Below are 24,345 nucleotides of genomic sequence, written 5' to 3'. Positions count from 1 at the left end.
ATAAATTTAACAAAGGTTATTTGCAAAAGTCAATTTTAAAAAGATTTAAATATGTTTTTTTTTTTTTTTTTTTTTTTTTTAAGAGATATCTTATGTTAACTTTTTTTTTTTAAAACATTTGTGTTTTATGTTAACTTTTACAAAGCATTACCCTCCCAGACAACCAATTAATGTGACACATAGATAGATAGATAGATAGATAGATAGATAGATAGATAGTGTCTGTGTCAATTCCCCCCCCCCCCCCCCCCCCCAAACCTGTAAACCTAGGGGAAACACTGGTATGTATGTATGTATGTATGTATGTATGTATGTATATATATATATATATATATATATATATATATATATATATATATATATATAGTTTACATTGAAATTAATTCCAGTAATGTTTTAAACATAAGGCCTGATGTGTTTTACAAACACATGTATAAAATTCTTCATATGCAATTCCAAATGAGGACCAGTGAAAATTATGTAAAAAAAAAAAATGGTTTAATCATAACAATTACTGAATTGTAATCAAACCATATACTTCTCAAATAAAAAGCAAAATGAATCGGTATAAAAAGAAAACCGTAGGAATGGGATTCTTTTGGATCCTCCTTTCGTAGTCTCAGAGAAACATGTCTTCAAAATAGTCATCAAACTCTTCCTCCCTGAAAGAGAATCAGACACACCAGGTTTGTCAGTGCACCGTTTTAGAAAGATTTACAGACACACTCCTCACATTTGTGTTTGTATATACTCCATATCGTAGTAAAATATATCATAATGTCGATACGCACCGTGATTTCTCCTCCACAGTGGGAGCTGGACCTCTCCAGTGCTCTGATTCTGAAGGACCCTCTTCTTCTCCATCCTCACTTTCAGCATCTGGAAAATACACCACATTAGACTCCTATCAGGATTTTTGCCTGATAAAATTACTGTAGTAAAATAACTACCAAATGTGGGGAAAGATTTAAAGTCAGGGGACATTATCCCATCCAGCATCTTCTATAACGGGATTTATCTAAATATAGGAGTTGTTTACATGGCATGTTTGGTTTGATTGCTCTGTGCGGTTCATTTTTAATATGTGTGAACGTTGCCTGGTGCGAACCAAACAAGCGGACCGAGAACACTGAAAAGATGGATCTCGTTCTGTTTCCACCGGAAATGACCAAAGACATGAAAACAAACCAAAAACCGGACATGATGTCAAAAGGTGCAACCCTAAAAAAGACAGAATGCTCAAACATACCAGTTTTTTCTTGTCATAGTCGTGATGTTGCCCATCAGTTCGGTACAGGCAGAACCGTGTCACGCTGGAGATTTTGTTTTGACTCCTTTACACATTTTATAAACTCTTTACAAGTTCTCAGCTGGTCAAAATACCATATATCATATCATATGTAGGCCATGTACATACAGCGCACAGCATTGCTTTGGATGTTCGATAATTTACGTCATGAAATATAATAAAAGCCGAACAATCAGGCTGTGAACGTATCCCTATGCCTTTAGGTTCGGTGTTTAAATGCTAAGCAGATCAGGATTAAGTGTTTGGGATTTTTAGGTCTAGATCAAATGAACCAAGTGAACTGCACTACAAATGTGAACACACCCTTAGAGGTCTGACCATATTTATTAGGGTGTACTGAGTACATTCTCTGCCTGAGGGTACAACATGAGGGCCATTCATCACTGTTAGGGGAATGAGGACAAAAAGGGGCATGCATACCTTTATCTGACTCCTGAGACTCCTCTGAACTTGAAGATGAGTATTCTGTGAAGAAAAATGTTTTTTTTTTTTTTTTTTTTTTTAACAAACAACTTTTGCAAATATAAAACCTAGAATTTAAACCAAGTGTTCATTTGGGAGCGACAAAAATTAGATGGCAAATGGGCCTAATCTGCTTTAGGAAAGGAACATTTTTGTGTCAAAATACTTTAAATCATGTTCTCTTTTAAAGACTACAAAACACCGCCACAAAAATATGTTAAAGTTAAGCATAGGCATGCAGTGGAAAGCTGTTCAAACAAGCTTGGAATCTTGGACATGTTTGGAGGCTTGATCTGCAATGAAAATGTGCTTGCCTTTGCGCCTCTTTTTGTGTTTGCGCTTGTCTTTGCGCTTGTTCTTTCTGGAGTGGGACGATTTGGATTTCTTTGAGAGTGACTTGTCCACGTTCTCTTTCGATCGCCGTATCTTCTTCCCTGTTACGTCTTTTCTCCTGGAACAGAGTTTAAGCATTTCCAGCCAGTCCAAGGATATCTGAACATTCAATTGTGTTTGTAATGGTGGAATGTACTTACTTGTGATGATAGTTAAGTTTGAATGAACACTCTGGACACAGACCTTGAAAACAATGTGACGATATATCAATATTTATTCAAAATGAATATCAAAATTGAACAGTGAATGCAACATTAACAGTGTCTTAATGTCGGTTGGGGAAAAATATATAACTATTTACAGTGGGGTTTCATTATTTTCACATTTTCTTAGTTTTTAAATGGTTAACTGTCACATCACTGTTTTGAGCATCGATCTAACCTTAAATGGTTGTAATTCATAAATGCTTTGGAATAAAGAAGATGTTTAATAAGAAAATTAAACATTTTTATTTTATCCAAAACATATATATATATATATTTTGGATAAAATAAAAATGTTTAATTTGCTTACACTTCTGCAATAATCTGCTGAGTGTCCTCAGCAAAAAAGCCTTGAAGTTGATATCACAAAAATTGAGCCAGTTAAAAGGAATTAAAGTGCTGTTTCGGTGGTAACGCAATGTCCAATTTCAAAACGAGTTTTAAAGGATACATTTTGAGTGTTTAAGCTTTCCAATGATAGCTAATACGAGAATCGACATGCTGGCGTCATATATCGATATTCTAATGAATAAAATAAGGCACTCTAAATAGATTTCCCTGCTCCCAGCAAGGAAAGACTTTGTCAGTTTTGTTTGTCCCATCAATAAAACCCACTTCGGCTTTTATACCATTGATGGGACAAACAAAATTGACAAAGAGTACGCGATATACAAGAACTGCCTGGTAAAAGTCATTGAAAAAAAAAAATATTACTTTAAATGTTCAATTTAATTTGCAAACTGAAATTTTTTTAGTGCTGTTTTCTAATAGTTTGGACTTGAATAAAGAGAGAAAACCTGCACCTTGCATTTTGTTTTCATAGTTAGACAGATATCGTGATGTATCATTATAGGATTGTCTAGCAATATATTGAGTATCGCAGAATTGATGTATCGTGATATTATCGGTATCGTGAGCCATGTATCGTATCGTGAGGTACCCTGTGATTCCCACCCCTAATTTATTTATGATGATTACTAAAATATGTGATGGGGGGGAAAATGACAATAGAATCCTACTTGTGGGACACTGACAGTTAACAGGCTATATAATAAAATTTATTATCAGCATGATAATTTGAGTAAAAGTTGAACTAGAAAAAAATTTATCCTGTAGTTCACAACAGAGTTCAAGTAAACAAAAATATTATTTGATTGGTCAAGAATTAATATTTTCTTAATATTTCTTATGCTTGTTAAGTCATGTATCTTTCCTTTTTTTTATCAGAATGCTAAAACCTTTTTCCATAATTTAGATTTAGAATCTCAGATTTTCATTGTGGTTACATATTTACATTGCATATTTCAAAGGCATTTTAATGCACTGTAGACAGTTGAGGTAAAGTAGCGTTCAACAATAAGCATGCCATATTAACAGTTAAAACAAGGCAGTCTCACAAATAGAGACTTGGGCTTCCCTAAATCCAGGCTAATTAGATTAGCTCTACCCCTTTGTCCTGTGAGCGGAGGGGATTACAGCATGCAAGGTTTAGACAGCCACGTGGTTTCGCAGCTCTGGCACTCACGCAGTTTCAGCAGGGCGTTCCTCTTCTCCTCATGCTCCACATAGGCAAAATTCACCTCCCAGCTCTTCAGACCCTCCTTACTCTCACAGCGCTTGTTACCGCAAAAGAACTGGCCTGTGTGATTGAGAATATATCCACATGTGAGTTGCATAGAACATACATGACAAATAGAATATAAACTGCAGGCCATGATCAAGCCCAGTAAAGAAAAACCTAACCTTAAACCCTGTAGTTACCTTATATTACCCAGTATTTTCTAAGCGAACTACACTGTAAGTTCACATATTGTAAAATAAAGTGCAACCGTACGTTCTAGTATGAATAGGTGTAGTATGAATGTAATCTGGACATACTACACTCACAGTGTTGTCATTATCATATGACCTAACACTATTGCTTCACTGCCATTGGACACAGAAACGTGTCCATCACATGCACACTTCAGAATTTTGTCGGAAGCAGTATGTCATCTGGGGACTTTTTGCCAGCTGTTTGTCGTACGCTGGCATACAGTTTTTCGCCTATTATATAGTAGGGAAGCATTTGATTTCAAAGTATTTTGTTATCCGTATCAGAAATAGATTTGTCATGTCATGAATTAGTCATAACATGACTTCCAGCACATCCAGTGTAGACAGCATCACTGATTATAATGGGTTCTATCTGCTCATGTCTGGTGTAGACACAGTGTAAGGCCTCTAAATTATCAACATGATCAAAACCTGTTGCACACAATCTACTACATGCCTTCTGCCGTCTGATTTTGCGCTGTTACTGACAGGAAACGGCTAGTGAGACAGACAGAGCAAAAGTCACTCTCCTCCCATGACCTTGGCCAGGCATTTCACCTCAGATATCAGCGGGCTGACGTTAGCTCCAGTAGGTTTACAAGGGGATCCTCCAGAAAAGTGCGTCATCGGGGAGTTTTTCCGACAGGCTTCCCACACCGTGTGCTGTCTGGATTGGCTTTGGCCAATCGCCCTGAGCCTGACAACACTTCTGTTTGAAGTGAACTGCTTTAACGTTTACAACACTCACATTTCTGAGATTGATATTATCAGGTCTTCCAGGTATGTTCTGTATGGAAAACCCTCTCTGTGAATGAGTTTCTTGGAAAATGTTTTTGCAGTAACTTGTAAGGAAAGAAAAACTCTTATCCTGGAAGTGACCCCGAAACAGGAAGCATGTTTTTGCAATTTCCAGACCTTTGATAAAATGTGTCCAATTTGCACTGTGGAAAAGCAATACAAATTGGCTCTGTTTAGAATGATTATGTCATGTTGCAACTTTGAGAAAGGCTTGAGCTTTGACGTAGCTGGCAGATGATCTCGCGGCAGAGAGAGTGACTGAGGTATCATCCTCACGTTGCACATGCAGATTAACCCCTTAAATGATGTCTCAGCCGTATGATGGACCTTACTTTGAGTGGGGAAAAATCTGTAAAAAGGAAGAGCTATTCCTACAGGTCTAAATGGCCCACTTATGGAAGCTTGTTTTTGCCACAGAATAAAAAAATAAAAAGGTAATAGCAACTTTTTAAACTCACAATACTGACTTTTTTCTTGCAATTTCAAGTTTATTTCTCACAATTCAGATTTTTTTTTTTTTTGGTCAGAATTGTGAGATAGAATCTCGCAATTGTTAGTTATAAACTATGAATTGTGAGATATAAGCAGTTCTGAGAAAGTCAGAGTTTGTGAGATATAAACTCGCAATTGTAAAAAAAAAAAAGGTTTTATGTTTGAGAGTTCATATCTCACAATTCTGACTTTTTTCTCATAATTCTAAGGTATATCTCACAATTCTGAGAAAAAAGTCAGAACTGCAAGTTATAAACATGGAATTGTGAAAAATAATTGCAAGTTTTAAAACAGAAAAAAGGTCAGAATTGTGAGATACAATTACCTTTTTTTAATTTTGTAATTCCATTGTGGAAACAAGCTTCCATACTCACCATGCTTTTTGCATGGAGGTATGGGACTTTTCAGTTTTCGCTCACTGGATATTTTCTGTTTTTCGGACACTTCTCGGCTGATCTACTGGGATTTTCATGCACAACCATTTCTAGGGTTTACAGTTTCTGAAATACTTAGACCAGCTCGTCTGGCACCAACAACCATGCCACGTTCAAAGCCACTTAAATCAACTTTCTTTCCCATTCTGATGCTCAGTTTGAACTTCAGCAGATCATCTTGACCATGTCTACATGCATTGAGTACTAAATGCATTGAGTTGCTCACATGTGATTGGCTGATTAGATATTTGCGTTAACGAGCAGTTAAGATACCTTCTAGATAGAAACACATGTTTTGATAAAAACAGCTTGAGGTCCAATAATAAGAATTTAAAGAGAAAAAAAGGGTTTTTAGGGTTGGAAGTTAAAGGGTTAATGCGATGCCCAATTACCCCGTCTCTCTGATGACGTACATGCCTCTGCAACTAAGCTCATGTGAGCAGCACTGAAGCTGTTAAAGCCATTGAAGCTGACAAACAGCGTCTTTGGAGAAATGACAAAACGCATCACGGTTAGCCCTCATTAGGAGTCTCAGGGAAGCCCTTATTATGCTAAACTGTCAAATAATGCCCAGCAGATGGGAACTCCTCATGACGAACTCCTAAAGAGACCTGCTAGAATGTCCCTCAGCAGCAGAGAAAACAAGCTGGTAGAGATATTAACGAAATGTGCATTGACCTGTATGAGTTTCATATTCTCTAAAGAAAATGCAAGTGGTGTTTACCAATGCAAAACTTGCCACTATGATATGAAGGATGTTGTGGGTGGCTGTTAAGGTGAAATCTTCAACAACAAAAAAAACTCTCCTCATTAAGTTTCAAGGTATCATTCATGTGGGTCCCAGATTTCTCAGCAATTTAATATTCAGCAAAAAATATTTTAAAGCTTGTCATTAATTTCAATGCCACTCTAAAAAAATGTGTTGGCTCAACAAAAAAGAAAAAATCAACGCAAGTGTTTGCATATTTTTTTTTAGTTATGACAACTTTAAAAGTTATTAAGACAATTTCATTAAAGAGTTCACCCAAAAATTAAAATGATCCCATAATTTACTCACCCTCTAGCCATCCTAGGTGTATATGACTTTCTTCTTTCAGCCAAACACAATCAGAGTTATGTTAAAGGGGTCCAATAATGCTTTTCCACTTTTTCAACTTTAGTTAGTGTGTAATGTTGCTGTTTGAGCATTAAAAACAGATCTGCAAGGTTACAAAGTCCAATCCAATCCAAAGGGAGATATTTTATTTAACAGAATCCACTTTCCAAGAACTACAACGAACGACTCGTTTGGTCTAAAATGCGTTTTTTTCGGGCTTTGCGAAATCATAATGATCCTCTGGTAAATAATCCCCGCCCTCCGAATACGCAGAAAAGTGGACGAGGCCTGGTTGAGCTGTATTAGAGAAGACAGTGTGGTCGCTGTCAAAGAGACAGTTTTTTCCACCCTGTTTCCAAAACTTTGACCATCCTAAGGCTGATTTTAAACCACTGTTCCTGAACATTATAACCCAAATGTTTATCTGTGTGCAGCACATGTTACAGAGAACAGCTTCCAGGAACTTACAGAGTACAATGCAGGCTACGCACATTAGCTTCTCCTGAAATGGAGCAGTTCCCACTTTGTTGGGACAATCTGGTGTTTATGGACCACAACTTCTAAGTATATCTTATTATTTGTAGTTGTGTTTTCTATTAAAAGTTCCACTTATAAGATTTATGTAGTTGCTAAGATTTAAACAAAGGGCAAACTTTGCCTCTGCTCGGCTGCTAACTATTAGTATTGATGTAGTGTTTACTGTAGCTTTTGTAAGCTCTTGCTTTTGACTGTTCACCACCCCTTAAGAAAATTAACCATGCTTTTGTGATCAATTACTGTTTGTATTACCATAGTTTTCTGACAAATATCATGATTAAATGGTGTATAATGCATCTAAAATGTATAAGAAAACATACCACTCTGAAATCCGTGCTTGCAAAGTCTGTGCATGAAATCCGTTCAAAATCAAGATTTCGTAAAAGGGCATAATAGGACCCCTTTAAAGAATATCCTGGCTTTTCCATAATGGGAATGAATAGTACAATATTTTGAAGCCCAAAAAAGAGCATCCATCCATTATAAAAGTAATCCACACGGCTCCAGGGGTTTAATAAAGGCCTTCTGAAGCGAAGCGCTACATTTTTGTAAGAAAAATATCCATAATTATAATTTTATAAACTGTAATCACTAGCTTCCGATAACGTCCTTCAGCTCGTTCATGAGAGAGTCGAGTTCTGGCGTATGACGTAGGATGTAGGAGAAGCTTAAAGGGATACTCCACCGTTTTTTCATATTAAACTATGTTATTCCCTTAACTAAGACGAGTTGATACATACCTCTCTCGTCTCAGTGCGTGCACTCAATCGCTCTGGTGCGCGGCGACACTTTGATAACACTTAGCTTAGCCCAGTTCATTCATTCATTTACTCTGCGCAGTAAAAAGTCACTCCTGAAAAATCCTCTCCCTCTCACTTCTGTCATTAGAACCAACGTGACTTTTTACTGCGCCGAGTCGAAGTGCTCCCGAGTGCTATTCCGCCATACATTATAGTTATCCTTTTTACCCGCTTAGAAAAGTGCCACGTTTTATTTTGTGTCACCATACTTGGTCGTGTAACTACTCGTGTAACTGTATTTAAATAGGGAAAACGTGGTGTTTGGTCGCTTCTAACTTCATCTCTGTTTGGTCCCTAATGAATGAACTGGGCTAAGCTAAGTGCTATCAAAGTGTCGCCGCGCGCCAGAGCGATTGAGCGTACGCACTGAGACAAGAGAGGTATGTATCAGCTCATCTTAGTTAAAGGGAATAACATAGTTTAATATGAAAAAACGGTGAAGTACCCCTTTAAGATTAGGTGAGAGTAGACGCCTCTCGCGGTTCAAACAAATAAGACTGAGCAACAAACTCAAGCTCCTCCGACATTTCTCTTAAAAATTCTCATTTTAGACTTTAATTCATGACTGGTGTTTTGTTTTGCTCTATCCTCTACGCTTCCACGTTTTTCAATACGTCATGCGTCGGGACAGAGGTCACTCTTCCGCCAGAACTCGACTCGCGTACAGCTGTTACCGGAAGTCAGGTATTATGGTTTATAAAGTTGTAAATATGGATATTTTTCTTACAAAAATGCTTCGCTTCAGAAGGCCTTTATTAACCCCCTGGAGTCGTATGGATTACTTTAATGTTGGATGGATGCGCTTTTTTGAGCTTCAAAAAATGGTACCATTAAATCCCATTATAAAGCTGGAAAGAGCCAGGATATTTTTTTAACACTCCAGTTGTGTTTGGCTGAAAGAAGAAAGTCATATACACCTAGGATAGCTTGAGGGTGAGTAAAACCTACATTATGGAGACAAGATTTCCCCACAAAGATGGCAATATCCGAAATCCTTGTCCTTGTGGGGACATTTTTTTAGTCTCCATGAGGAAACAGCTTATAAATCATAATAATAGTTAGTACAGTATAAAAATCATTATGGAAAGTCCCCATAAAACATGGAAACTAGGTGTGAGTGTATGTGTGTGTGTGTTGCAGTGGTTAAGCTGTGGCTCAGGGTGCGAATGATGGCAGATGGTCCATGACAGTCAGAAAAATAAAGCACTTTGCTAGTCTCTCACATACAAGCGTGACAGACAGCGTGACCATATGATCAGTCATTTAAGGGCCTCTTCATGGATCTGCCTATTTGTTTGTGTATTTTGATGATTGTTACACGTACTTCACCCTCGTTTACCTACTAAGATAACATAACCGTGAACCATGAACCAGAGACAACAAAATCATTGATTTTTGTTATGACACAGGCAAACCCAACACAACCTTACAATTAGGTCACTGTCATAGAAATGTCTATATGCTAAACAATAATAATATAATATTAAATTACTCTGGAAAGACATGTCAACATTTAACTGAAAAAAACAACAACAAGCTAATTCATGAAGCATATTCAACATTTATTACTTACTCAAATTAAATAAAAATGTAATCAAATGTGCCCCATACCTATTTTAAAGGGGGAAATAAGTGTATTTATGGTCAAGCCTTCACCATCTCATCAGTTGACTTAAAAGTTGAATAATTTATTTATTATGTAAATTAACTGTGCTTTCTTTTTATCAGCACACTAAAGCTGTTTTTTCAGTCCCAGTCCATCCCTGGTTTGGTCAGGATCATGGTCAGGATGAGGATGTTATTTTACACAAGATAAAACCGCATCACCACCTAGTGGCTGAGAACAGTATTGTTTTGATATTGCTCTGAATTTTAGACCTGTTTTGTTCTTCATGCAACCAGAATACTTCAAGTATGTGAACATATTAATGCTCGGTTTCACAGACAAGGCTTGAGCCTAGTCGGGGACTAAAATGCAAGTTTGAGCTGTTTTAACTGAAAGCAACTTGCACTGACAGATCTTAAAATATGTCAATGCAATTGTTTTGTCTCAAGACGTACACCAGAAATGGTGTTTTCTAAGGCACGTTTATTAAAGCTACTTAAACGTCTTAGTTTAACTAAGGCCTAATCCGGGCTTAATCTAAGCCCTGTCTGTGTAACCAGGCCTAAAAGTTTTATATAGAAGTAGAAAAATGTTTTTGAATTACCTTTTCCAGATATTACTTCATTTTCAATGCGCCACCGAAATCCAAACTAGTAACAGAAAAGTTTTAATTCAGTAAATACAGAAATGAAAGAGCATTTAAGATACTAAAAGATAAATGCCCAGAAAAGTATCTAACATTATAAACACTGAACCCTGTAGTATCATATTTGATCTGTGAATTTCTAATGCCTCAAAATTATCAACATGAACAATCTATAGCACACGATTGATAGTTTATACTTTTTTAAGCAAGTTAAAGGCTATAATATAAATAACTTTTATACTGTTAGTAATATTTCAAGATGAACACTTACTGGACTGAAGCAACTTAGATTTACTTTATTATATTGAGAATTATTATTTAGAAAAAAAAATCATGTTAAAATGTGAGAATCAAATATCATACAAAAGGCTTTCGGGGAACGTTTATTTATTCATCTCTCAATCATCATTGTATTGTATTATATGTTTTGCCTCCAGAATTAAAACTACAAAGCTTTGATCATAAAACTAAGCATTTAAATATCTTATCATATCATTTGGAGACAACTGATATTTACATGCATTTTATGTAAGTATGCAATAGTGTTAAAAAATCTAATTCATTCACATTACAAGTTATCAGAATTTCATCTTTTTTTTTAAATTTTTGGCTATATAAATAACAACAACTGCATCAAATTGCATATTTTTGTTTTTGGCCTCTGAATAAAATTGAGGTGTTTTTGAATTGAAGTGTGAACAAAACGTAAAACACATTACAGTAATGCAAACGTTTCTGACTATTATGTCATACATCAGGCTTTACAGGGTTAAAAAAGAAAAGACAAACCTTATTTTCTTTGTATCTGCTAAGGTCTGCGATACAGTACTCCTTGAAGAGCTTATCGTAGTACTTCTTTGCAAGCTCTTGCTCCCTATAAACAGTTCAGAAAATGTGTCTTAGGGTGACTGTGCAGAGGTCAAGAACAACGTTCAAGATTAAAAAAAATATATATATATATATAGATAAGCAGACATTACCATGTCATATCCTCCTCATCCTCCTCTCTCCACAGGAAACGGTGGTTCTCTTTCACCACATCCAGATCTGTCTTATCTCTAGACCTGCGTATGGAAACACACACTTCCAATCAGCATCTATCAAAGCAGCTAACCTGGAATAAAACTAAAGCTGAAGTGTGCACCACTTAACTGTATTCATCATATATTTCATATTAGAAAAATTGCAAACTTCAAATGTTCATTAGTTTTCATGAGAGTGAGAGTGTTGAGTAAATTGCTCACGTGGATCGTCTGAGGTCCTCCATCTTCCCTCCATAATACAGAATGTAGTCGCTGACAAACTTCTTGTGACGTTCAAACTGACAAAATACTGTTAAGGATTTTTTGTCACTCGGAAGAAAAAAAATATTTATGCTTTGTTTACTAAGGTCAAACTTTCCAAAAAATACACTTTCAGCACTCGTTCACACTAAGAACGATAGCTATAGTAATAAAGATATAGTTCTAAATATAGTCCACACCACAACTATAACGGAAACGGCACAGAGAAACGATATAGTTGAAATCATGAGAACTATTTTTTCCAGCTGATGAACGATAAAAACATTGACAGCCAATCAGAATCCATCCTGCTTTAAAGAGCTCTAAAGTGGGAGATGACAAACCCGCAGTGTTTATGATAAACAGAACGATGGTGTGGACGCTAATATAGTGATCTTTATAGTTACTGTTCTTGGTGTAACCGGGCTTTTATACGATGCATTTTAATCAAAACTTGATTACATAGTCTCATTCGGTCTCTCAGTCTAACGAGATGAAATCATAGAATGTAAAATGAGCCACAAAGAAATGCAGAGCTTTTCAAAAGCTACAAATCTGCCAGTGCCACACGATTTTGTGAAAAACACCCATTGACAGGATACAGCGTTCATTGATATCAGGTGTTGCCGTCGGTTTCTGGCTTCCTCTCTGTCAGGAAAAAAATTATTTCAGCATACAATATACTTTGATATTCTTACAATATACTTTGATATTTTGATGGACAAAAGCAGTACCTGTCCCATTCATGGGCAGCAACATTTTTATGGGCCACCTTGGTGTGTCGACCTTTCTGGAAAGGCTTCTGTAACAGCGCATCTTCACCGGCCCTAAAACCAAAAACACACAAGAGGATCAGCACTTAAAATGCTAATTAATTACATTCTTTATAATTATATTTCATTATTAGCTGTTGCTTACATGTATATAAATTCACCAAGGTAAAAATACAGTAAAAACTGCAATATTGTGAAATATTATTACATTTTAAAATAAATGTTTTCTATTGTAATATATTTTAAAATGTAATTTATTCCTGTGATGCAAAGCTGAATTTTCAGCATCATTACTCCAGTCTTCAGTGTCACATGAACCTTCAGAAATCATTATAATATGCTGATTGTCCATAAAGAGGAATTAATAAAATTTTAAAGGGGTCATATAATGGTACATGCACTTTTACAAGTTGATTGTACTGAAATGTGAGTTGGCAGTGCCTGTACACAACCATCATAAAATGATAAAAATCCTTCCAGTGTTTTTTTTTAATCTCCTTATATGTTTTCCCCCATCTCAAATCAAGCAGTTCGACCTAGTGACGTCACACGGTCGGACACACCTCCCACGATTGTTGATTGACAGCAGCGTTTCAACACAGACCCGCCCTCGGTCGTGAGCGAGCTGTCAATCATAGTCTGCGCGGACCGGCGCGGTCATTGTTGATACGCTGGAGCACTGTCTGTGAGCAGAATGGCGTCTAAGCGATTGTGGTGTTCTGTTCTTGGGTGTAATAAGGAACACAGCATCATTTTGATGTTCCTAAATCCGAACCAAGACGCAGTGGCTGAGTTTGTTTTCGAAGGGAATATTCCTCACGATCAACGTCAATGTTTTCATGTTTGCGCAAATCATTTCACACACCAGACTGATTTACAAACGATGGTCAGTATAAAAGCTGGTTTTGCTAAGAAGCTGCTCCTGAAAAAAAGGATCGATACCAACTATTTGTGTTCCTGCTGCACCTCCAGAAGAAGAAGTGAGTGTAACGTTTTATTAACCTTTATATTAATATTTATATTAATCTTTGCAAATCGCTAGCACGCTTCACGATGAATGCGGCTAAGGTTTACACTCAGGGTACATTACGGCATGTTTTCTATGTACGACGTTCTCAATATAATTCATAATGCCACGTTTATAATGAACAACACGTTATGGTTATTGTGTTATTGTGTTACAAACGGTGTACGCACAGAACAGAGGGGCGGGGTGAGCAAAGCTCATTATCATTTAAAGACACATGCACTTAAACGGCGTGCTGAAAACAGAGCTGTTTTTGACCAGGTAAAATGAGTGTTTTCTTACAATACTAGAATTTTTAATTAAAGTATATTACAAACTTTGAATTTAGACCCTAAAGAATCACATTAGCTTGTACAAAAATGGCTTTATTTGACCCCTTTAAAATACATTTAAAAAGAAAAACATTATTTTAAGTAGTAATAATATTTCACAATATTACTGTTTTTACTGTATTTTTCATTAAATAAATGCAGCCTTTGTGAGCAGAAGAGACTTTAAAAAACATGATTTCTACATGATCTACATGTTCAAAAACAAAGTATTACCATTATGCCATGCTGAAAAATATGATACCCAAAACCATTTTTTTTTTAGTGATATTAAACAAAATCTCACCTTTTCTCGTCATATTTGGACTGCCCTCCACCACCATCATCATCACTGAAATCAGAGTCATACCCTCCGCCTCCATGGACCTAAAACATTATCATAGCACAAAAAAGGGACACTGATTATACAAAATGCATAGAATCACCAGCAACAGTGTGCAGGTTACTAACCTGGTATTAAAGCACAACATTTAAACATATTTGTTAATCTGTGAAATGCCAACATGGTGATTTGTGGCTGGTGATATACTAAACAAGTACAGGAGGAAACGGGAAGATGAGCCAGCTGACCACAGCAAAGATGGAAAGTACTGAGTCAGCTGCCATGATGCCACTTCAGCACAGCGCAGGAAACACAACACCCGGAGTGGACGGCAGAAGGACACAACACGTGAGGGGCAGTTCTGGCACTGCCTTATTATTTGCGTCATAACTCACACTTGTTCTTATCAGAAATCGGTAAAGATTCAGTGACAGGAAATCCAGAACAATTGGTCTTTCTTTCAGAAAAATGGTAAAAATGAAAGCGCTGAAGGAGTTGCAGTGATCAGGACAGGCACTTCACTGTTCTCAAATGGCTATGTGAAAAATCCATAGAATGCAACAAAGAAACATCCTTATGAGCTTTTCAACAGAGACTGAAAAGGAAAATCATTACAATAAACTATTTTGAACATGATCTAATACTAACAGCAACAACAATAATAGTAAACATATGCTTATGAGCAGCATATCACAAAAATATTTAACAGTTTTATTAATATAGTATTTATAATATGTTATTTAATATAGAAAGTTTTATTTAAATTATAACAATTTCAGTCAATCATTGTTGTATTGCATGGTATTATATGTTTTGCCCCCACAGTTTGATCTGTATATATTCTCTTTATAAAACATATTATTGGGAGATATAGTTAATGCTAATTACTGATAGTTATTATGCTAATAACTGATTTTATATGCATTTTGTGTAAGAACTGTGTTATACCTTTATGAAAATCTTTTGATTGGATTTTAGTTATATGCTATAAGAATTTCATTTTCATTTTTGCCCAACATATATGCATGCTATATATACATTAAAGGTACAATATCGTTTCTGACTTATTTCATATGTCATGCTTTACAACGTTTATTGCGCAAACGAATAAATATGTTTTTCTTCAAGGTAACAAACCACATTTAACACTTATTATTAGTGTTATACAATCTACATTTTAAAGCACGAGCATTTCTGTTGTATAATTAATACAGGGAAAAGATGTGCCATGGATCATCTGTGCGATATGAGTAAATATAACCTTTACTTTCACGTCACGCATGACAAGCTGCCACAACACAACAATGCACGCAAATTAAACCAAATCTTCACATTCCTGTGCATAACTTGTGACTTCTAAACTACCTTAACAAGGTCTAGAGCTGGTTTGTCCGAGCCGCTCATCTGTGTTTACATGCCGCTGAACCTCCGACGGGCGCGAAATGATGACGTGTGAACCACGTGGTAAAAACAAAGGTAGACCCGTCTTCCCGTGTTCACAATGCATGGTTACCTTGTGCTGCTTTTGATGGGAACTATTAAGGCCAATCCTTTTGTCTCAGTTTGTGTGAATATTATATTACAATGGAGTCTGAATAATAGTTATTTATATATTTTAGGAATGAAACTACAGATCTAAATGTAAATGTGTTAAAATAGCTTATAAAAGTGACAGGATTTGGGTAGGCTATATGATTTTAGTTGTTCTTTGTTTCAAACAGACTTTATTATTCGCATAATTCACAGTTGCTTACATCACAAATTGGCAAAGATTCAGTGACTGGAAATTAGAGGGGGTAAGGGGGCGAAGTGCCATTTTCTCACAGAAAAGGAACAACTGGTCTTTTATTCAGAAAAATGCTAAAAATGAAAGCACTGAAAGAGTTGCAGTGATCAGGACAGGCATTTTACTGTTCCCAAATGGATATGTGAAAAATCCATAGAATGCAACAAATTGATCTATTTTAAGTCATTATATACAGTATGCACAAACACGTTTTATAGGTAAGCTTATTGTTAAGTCTCTCTCTCTCTCTATATATATTTATTTATTTATTTTTATTTATTTTTTCATAAAATGTATTTTAAATATAGCATTACTCAAGCACTTTATATTTATCCAATGGATTGTGCATAATAGAAACCTATATTATAATACAGGTTTCTATTATAATGCACAATCCATAGTGCTTGAATAATGCTATAATTAAAATACATTTTATTAAATGTAATACTATGAAATAATAATAAAACATATGCTTAATGAAAGAATAGGCCTGTAACAGCATTTAGTATTTCTTTCTCTGATTGCTTGAGGGGCGCAGGTGCATCTCTCTAAAGCCTCATGAATATTCTCACTATCACTTATTCATGGGTTTGGTTCATGCGCATTCACAGTAATAACACCATTGGATAGCAGCTGGTACATCATGATGCAAAACAGGGATTCTCCCAGGATCTGAACGAGCCCGCGTCGCCAAGGGATTTTTTTTCCCTACTTTCATTTTCTTTACTGTTGATTTTGTTTTTTTACCCCTCTCTCTCCGTTATTTAGACAAAAAAACAAACAAATATGGTTTAATTTCCAAATCGGCATGTAACTAAGAGGAAATCTGAGCCCGCTCGGATATCTTCCTTATAGCAGAACGAATCGCTTGGATGAGCGCCTGCCACACTGAGACATAGACATTCATCACACGGACACAACTGAGGGGAGTCGACCAGTCAGTCCAGCAGACCAGCACTTATCACCAGCGAAAACACCACGGCACTCAGGAACACACCGGGACAGAATGGGAAATGCACACAGGAGCATAAGAGGATACGGTTTTCTGCTGTGGGTCGCCACAGTGCTGGTGTTAGTGGAGAGCAGAAGAGGCAAACAGCCGAGATGCCCCTCTGGATGCACGTGCACCAAAGATAACGCCTTGTGTGACAATGTGAGATCTGTGCCACACAGCTTCCCTCCTGATGTCGTCTCGCTGTAAGGACAGTTTACATTCATATTCAAGTGCAGCACTGACTCATTTACTACGATGCAGATACAAATCGTTTGCATATAATGATAATATGCATCTGAACCTTTGTGTGTGTTGTTGTATAATCTTTGTCCTGCTCACACAGTTCTTGATTCTTTTCCTTACAGATCATTTGTGAAGTCTGGATTCACTGAGATTGCTGGGGGAAGCTTTCTCCACACTCCATCTCTTCAGCTTCTGTGAGTTTCTCTTAGTGTCAAGTTGTTGTTGTTGTGGATTCTTTATTAGGATGGGGTGATCACCATGTTAAGTGGTCCAATGTTTGTTCTAAGCAATTACAGCCCGCCCCCCATTTTGGGGACATTCTTCAGCGTGTCTAATTTCTCAAAGCCTTTAAATTGCTGTGAATATTATGCAATGCAGCTGCTCTGTGAGGGACATGGCCCTGTCCTCGTGATAAGCAAATAAGAAAATCTCGGTCTTCTAATATCACACCGTCTCGCTCCAAGTTTATGAAACACAAAACCTTAGAAATGAGCGTTGGAAAAGGCTTGAAGGCAGCAAGTAATGCGTTTCTATGCAAATGTAAACTCGCACAAAAGAAAATGCAAATCTGACTGCTGGATTTGGCACTATTATGCAAAATATGACCAAATATTTACACCCTGTGTTAAGTGATTGAAAATACCAGTCTTTGGTTGGGTTTTGGATATCATTTCATATGCTAGACTAAAGTGGTGTTTGAGCAATATAATTAAAAACAGAAATGTATCCATGGAGGAAAAGAATGCTATTGTAATTTTGTCTTCATCCAGATGAAACTGATTGTCATGTACACATTTAATTATGTGACTGGGCTTAACACCAGCCTACTATGAAAATATCTGTGTTTATAAAGGTTTTGTGGGTGTAGTTATTGTGTTAAGAAATTAAACATTGCTTAATATGGAGCGATTCAAACTCTGAAACCATTGAAACTGTTTTGTGTGTTCCATGATTTCCTAGATTGTTTACAGCCAATTCTTTTGACTTCATCGACGAAGATGCTTTCCAAGGCCTGCCACATCTGGAATATCTGTGAGTTTGATTTATTGTGTTCGAAACTCTCATCATTCAATCATTTTACATTATCACTCTGATTTACTATAAATGCAACACTCTATTTCAGATTTATTGAAAACAACAAAATTGAGTCGATTTCACCCCATGCCTTTAGAGGTTTGAAATCTCTCATACACCTGTGAGTATATTAAAAGTTTTTATTTTATATATATATATATTAAAAGAAGTCTCTTATGCTCCCCAAGGATGCATTTATTTGATCCAAAATACAGTAAAAACAGTAATATTGTGAAATATTATTACAATTTAAAATAATTAATTTCTTAATAATTGATTTCTGATGAATCATGTGACACTGAAGACTGGAGTAATGATGCTGAAAATTCAGCTTTGCATCACAGCAATAAATTACATTTTAAAGGAGCTGTATGTAAGAAATGTATTTCAATTAATCATAAAATGGCACTGATATGTCACTAGACATTAAGAAATCATGTTCATTTCAAATACTTATATCACTGACAACAGTAGTCCGGCCAGGATATTGTCATTTAAAAAGTGAAGTTGCAGTCCTCAACTGATGTTGATGTTGTCATCTTGTGTTTTGGCCTGAAGCGCCACCCTCCACCTATCTACCAATCATGAAGTCAGTAGTGTTTCGGCATCCGGGTTGCCAGCTCTGCTCTAATTACCACAGCTACGTGTCAGCCTACGTTCCTGCTGGATCCTGCAGCCTATCTGGCAACCTCGAGTCAGGGGGGAGGGGGAGGGGATACACCGCTCTACAGTAATTTGAAAGTGATTGCAGTACCAGTTTTGGCCACAATCTTACATACAGCTCCTTTTAAATATGTTCAAAAAGAAATCAGTTCTTTAAAACTGGAATAGAATTTCACAATATTACAGTTTATACTGTATTTTGTATCAAATAAAAGCAGCCTTGGTGAGGATAAGACACTTCTTTCAAAATATAAAAAAATCGTACAGATCACAAACTTTTGAACGGTAGTGTATATATGACTATATTATTGTTTTATTTAAATATATGGTATTATGCTAGAGTTCGTAATACCGTAATCTTACAATACGTTCTCTTTTGTTAAAGGTGCTCTAAGCGATGTTGGGTGACGTCACTTCTTGTTGACTTTCGAAGTATTGTCAAACAAAACGGAGGCTAGCTCGACCCTCCCTCCTCCTCATCCCGTCCCCTCCCCCTCCCTTCCGTGCTTCCTGAAACAGTCATGAAGGAGTCGGAGTCTTTTCCAATGTAAATTCGGGACTTCGCGCGTTCCTTTTCCTTTTCCCTCTACTTTGCTATTTGTTCATCGGAATGTTGTCTCTTTGGTCGTGTGTCGGCCATATCAAAATTCAAGAGAATATAAATCTAACGTTAGTCGTTGTCGAGGACATCTCTCCTCTAGCTAACTTCCCTCTTCCGGCTTCTCTCTCCTCCACTCCCCACACCCCCCTTCATGTGCACGTGCACTAACCCCCCAACCCCCAAACCATTCTTGTCGGTTATTGGCTGGAACACTGTTTGTTATGTTTCGTGGTCCAGGCTGGGCCAGTTTGTTTTTCTTGCCGTTTGTGGAGCCTGGGCTGTCTATAGAGACCGTGTTTTTTTTACAGTGTGTTCAGGGGACTGGCAGCTAGCGGATAGTGAGGAGATGTTTGCTGTATGTGACACAAAATGTTTTGGCCTAAAAAACACGTGACATCGCTTAGAGCACCTTTAACGTTAATTAATGCATCAGTTGACATAATAATGCTCATGTTAGTTCACAGTGCATTAACTAATGTTAACAGATACTACTTTTGATCTTAAAAATACAGTAATAAATATTCAAATTAAAATGAACTGAGATTAATACGTGCTGTAGTCGTGTTAACAAATGTTTTTGCTTTTTAGGAGTCTTGCCTACAATAATCTTGAGACGTTGCCCAAAAATATTTTCAAAGGAATGGATGCCTTAACAAAAGTGTATGTATTTTACCACTCAAGTCCATTATTCCTGTAATATAATATACCAGAAAAAAAGTGATTTGAAATGTCATCTGTAAATCCATTGAGCAGGGATCTCAGAGGAAACATGTTCAGTTGTGACTGTAAGTTGAAGTGGCTGGTGGAATGGATGTACAGCACTAATGCAACGGTGGATCAGATACACTGCAGTGGACCTTCAGCCTATCAAGGCAAGAAGATCAACGACCTTGTGCCTCAGTCCTTCGACTGCATTACAGCAGGTAATTGTGCACTGGGCTCTCCTCAGTAGATTCTGGCTTTTGAAATAAGCTGATCCCCCATGTCTGCTGAAATGCTTATGGATAAATAAAAAGGCATTACATATTCAACATTTGTTAATTCCCCAGCAATTTTAATTTTCCCGAAAGACAGTGAATGTAAAGTTGGCAATGTGTAAGTACAAGAGTATGTTTAGATCTCGAAAGCTTCAAATAGTGGCCATTGGTGATTGAGATGTATCTAGAGAGCAGGGTGGCTGATTTTTGCAGTGCAGTTTATTGATAACAAGTGAAATGTATGCTAAACTGCTAAATGCAAATTGACAGTGTTTGGAAGTTTACTTTGGAAATGTAATAGGTTACGGATTACAAGTTACCCTTTTACTGATTACTGATTACTTTTTGATAACTTTTCTAATTTCCAGCACTGGTGCGCATTTTTATCACTCGCCATGGTGGCAACTCTTCCAATCAACCAATCAAAAGCATCAGAATCGCATCGCTTTACTAAATGGCTTTTAATTAGCAGGAGGCATCGTGCACATCAAAAACAGGCAAAGCAACAAATTAATATTATTCAAGATATCCTAGATTTTTACAGGAAATATTTATTATACTTTGTGATCGTTAACATTTTCATAAGTAACTGTAATTGAATTACACATTTTTTCTCAGTAACTATAACTGATTACAGTTACATTTATTTTGAAATTAAATTACGTAACTATGTAACTAGTTACTCCCCAACACTGCAAATTGTAAATAATTATTTCACAAAAACATTGAATGTCAATTATTATACAGTTATAGGCTGTTAATCCCAGAATGACCAAATATCATGTGATTAATTGGCCTGGCTAATATATCGTCCATTAGCCTCAACGCTAACAAACATGTTATTTGTATAGCGCTTTTCACAATACACATTGTTTCAAAACAGTATTAATTACTATATCCTGCAGTATTTATTGCTTTGTGTGAGTGCACTGTACAGTATGTATGAGGATAGCACTGGATATATTTATAGTATATTGCAAGTTGGAGTTATAAATACATCTTTGACTATATGGAAAGGCTGGGAAACATGACCTAAAAGCCACAAAACAAAATGAATGAATGACTGCCAAAGTTGGTTTTTATGTGTTTTTCATAATAGACATTGTTTCAAAGCAGCTTTACAGAAAATCATGATGTTAATGTTTATTATACCCAAATGCATAATTGTCCACATTTAGCAGCTTGGAGACAGGATGGTTTACATATGGCAATGATATAAACAATTGATATCAGAGTTATTAATACATTTTTCAGTGATGGAGATAAGTAAGAAAAGCTTTTTCTTTGTCGTAATCTTTGTTTGTTTGTTGCAGAGTTTGCTTTAAAGAAAACCCTTGTTTTTGAGTCCATATCTGTGGAGTCCTTTACATTTGGGAATGATCAGTATGTCGTATATGCCCAGCCTTTCTCTGGAAAATGCAGCTTTTTGGAATGGGACCACGTCAACATGGAGTTCAGAGCTTATGACACCATAGAGAGTGAGCATCACACATCACACCTCCTACCCAGAGTGCAATGCTGTTCTGGCCCGACAGCACCAGCACATGCCTCAATCGCGAAGCCACAAAAAGTGGTTGCAAATGTTCATTTGAATTTAGAGACTGATTGAATGAATTGAATTTGAAAGGGTTTGTTCACCCAAAAATGAAAATTCTGTCAGTAATTACTCACCCTCATGTCATTCAAAACCCACAAGACTTTCTTTCGTTCATCTTTGGAAAACAAATGGAGATCTTTTTGATGAAATCTGAGAGCTTTCTGTCCCTCCGTTGACAGCTACAGATCGTGTCTCTTCAGAAAATTTGGACTAAACCTCTCAATTCATATGGATTAGTTTTACGATCTCTTTATGAACTTTTTGAAGTGTCAAAGTGGTAGTTGCGTAGCTGTCAATGTAGGGACAGAAAGCTGTCAGATTTCATCAAAAATATCTTCATTTGTGTTCTGAAGATGAACGAAAGCCTTACGGGGTTTGAAACGACATGAGGGTGAGAAATTAATGACAGAATTCATTCATTTTTGGGTGAACTTGAATGCATCTTTGTCATTGCAGGCACTTCCACGGTCGTGTGCAAGCCAATGGTCATCGAAGACCACCTTTTCATTATAGTCGCTCAACTTTTCGGTGGCTCTCACATTTACAAAAGGGACAGCTCTGCCAATAAATTCATCAAAATCCAGGACATCGACATCCTGAAAATCAGGAAGCCCAACGACATTGAGACTTTCCGCGTGGAAGGCGAGTTCTTCTTCGTGATAGCGGACAGCTCGAAGGCCGGCTCCACAACGGTGTACAAGTGGAACGGCAATGGCTTCTACTCGCACCAGTCTCTCCATCCCTGGTATCGGGACACGGACGTCGAGTACCTTGATATCGCCGGCAAACCCCATCTTATTTTGTCTAGCAGCTCACAGCGGCCCGTTATCTACCAGTGGAGCAGAAGCCAGATGCAGTTCGACAGACGGACGGACATTCCAGAGATGGAGGACGTCTATGCCGTCAAACACTTCAAGGTGAAGGGGGAGCTGTTTATCTGTCTGACGCGCTTCATCGGCGACTCCAAGGTGATGAAGTGGGACGGCGCTATGTTCACAGAGATACAGACAATGCCCTCGCGGGGTTCCATGATCTTCCAGCCCGTCTCCATCGGCAACTGGCAGTACGCCATCCTAGGCAGCGATTACTCTCTAACCCAGGTCTATCAGTGGGACCCCAAGAAGAGCCAGTTCGTGCACTTCCAGGAACTCAACGTCCAGGCGCCGAGGGCATTCTCGCTGGTGTCCATTGACAACAGAGAGTTCCTGCTGGCTTCCAGCTTTAAAGGGAAGACACAGATTTACGAGCACTTGATGATCGACCTAAGCAGTTAGTGTGCCAATTGAAAGCGCAGAGAACCAGATCCTGGCTCAGCCGAGCCTGTTGTGAAAACATGCATGATCTAGCCTAGCGCTAATAATAATAATTCCAGATGAATGCCTCTCTAGAAACGCCCCTTTGTGTCTTTCTCTGTTGTCACCATCTGTTCTGCACTTTTACTTTTTCCTCTTTTTTTTTGTCCTTTTCAACAAAAGCTATTGTTAACGTATTCTCATGCTTTGCCGTGTAGTCACTAAAGAGGTATAACAAGGAAACAACAAAGGTCAAATCAGTTAGCTGTTGACGTGATAACAATCTGCCAAATAAACTGTTTACATTTTTAAAGTGATGTAAAAAGCCATTTTTAACTTTTTTAAACAGAAGCGACCAGTTTAACCACATTGGATGTGATGGATTTGAAACTTGTCTTGACTCAACAACTTCTTTTATTGATGAGATTGCAATAAACTTAGATTTAGCTCAACTCTTGAGGAAAAGTAACGGTGGGAAGAAAGGTTAGTTGTCAGTACTTGTTTTTTTAAATGTTAGAACTAATAAAACCTTAAAAAAATATGAGCCTGTTTTGTCGTGATGCATGAATTTTGCTATAGTGGGAAGCTTATGAGGGTAAATCGCATGCATGAAACTTGCCAAAATTATGTCTATGGCCATATTTTTCATTAAAATCAAAGAAACAAGATATGGTCCTAAAATGTGTCGTTTTCATTAAGCTGTATTAGTGAAATATGACCTGAACATTAAGACTCAGGCTCCCATGTCATAGGCATATAAGCATAAGTGTTTGATAATTTATTCAAACACTTT

The 24,345-nt window shown here is 37.0% G+C and overlaps 2 protein-coding genes across 2 annotated transcripts; one reads left to right on the top strand and one right to left on the bottom strand.

Moving 5' to 3' along the window:
• Positions 1-474: 474 nt before the first annotated feature.
• On the bottom strand, positions 475-15,783 carry fra10ac1 (FRA10A associated CGG repeat 1). Its single transcript, XM_084135233.1, has 14 exons — positions 15,691-15,783; positions 14,290-14,369; positions 12,609-12,701; positions 12,477-12,522; positions 11,836-11,912; positions 11,572-11,655; positions 11,381-11,465; positions 10,550-10,595; positions 3,893-4,006; positions 2,305-2,347; positions 2,086-2,222; positions 1,730-1,774; positions 792-879; positions 475-662 (listed from the first exon to the last, which is right to left on the bottom strand). The coding sequence occupies exons 1-14, from the start codon at positions 15,727-15,729 to the stop codon at positions 620-622; spliced, it is 1,020 nt and encodes a 339-aa protein (XP_083991359.1). The 5' UTR covers positions 15,730-15,783; the 3' UTR covers positions 475-619.
• A 949-nt stretch (positions 15,784-16,732) lies between these two features.
• Positions 16,733-24,202, top strand: lgi1b (leucine-rich, glioma inactivated 1b). Its single transcript, XM_084134930.1, has 8 exons — positions 16,733-17,308; positions 17,471-17,542; positions 18,309-18,380; positions 18,472-18,543; positions 20,275-20,346; positions 20,440-20,609; positions 21,977-22,141; positions 22,717-24,202. The coding sequence occupies exons 1-8, from the start codon at positions 17,118-17,120 to the stop codon at positions 23,532-23,534; spliced, it is 1,632 nt and encodes a 543-aa protein (XP_083991056.1). The 5' UTR covers positions 16,733-17,117; the 3' UTR covers positions 23,535-24,202.
• The last annotated feature ends 143 nt before the right edge of the window (positions 24,203-24,345 follow it).

Source organism: Abramis brama (assembly GCF_963993115.1).
Source record: "Abramis brama genome assembly, chromosome: 14".
Lineage (NCBI taxonomy): Eukaryota > Metazoa > Chordata > Actinopteri > Cypriniformes > Leuciscidae > Abramis > Abramis brama.
Note: the sequence above shows the minus strand (reverse complement) of the source record. Positions and strands in the feature narration are given on the sequence as shown.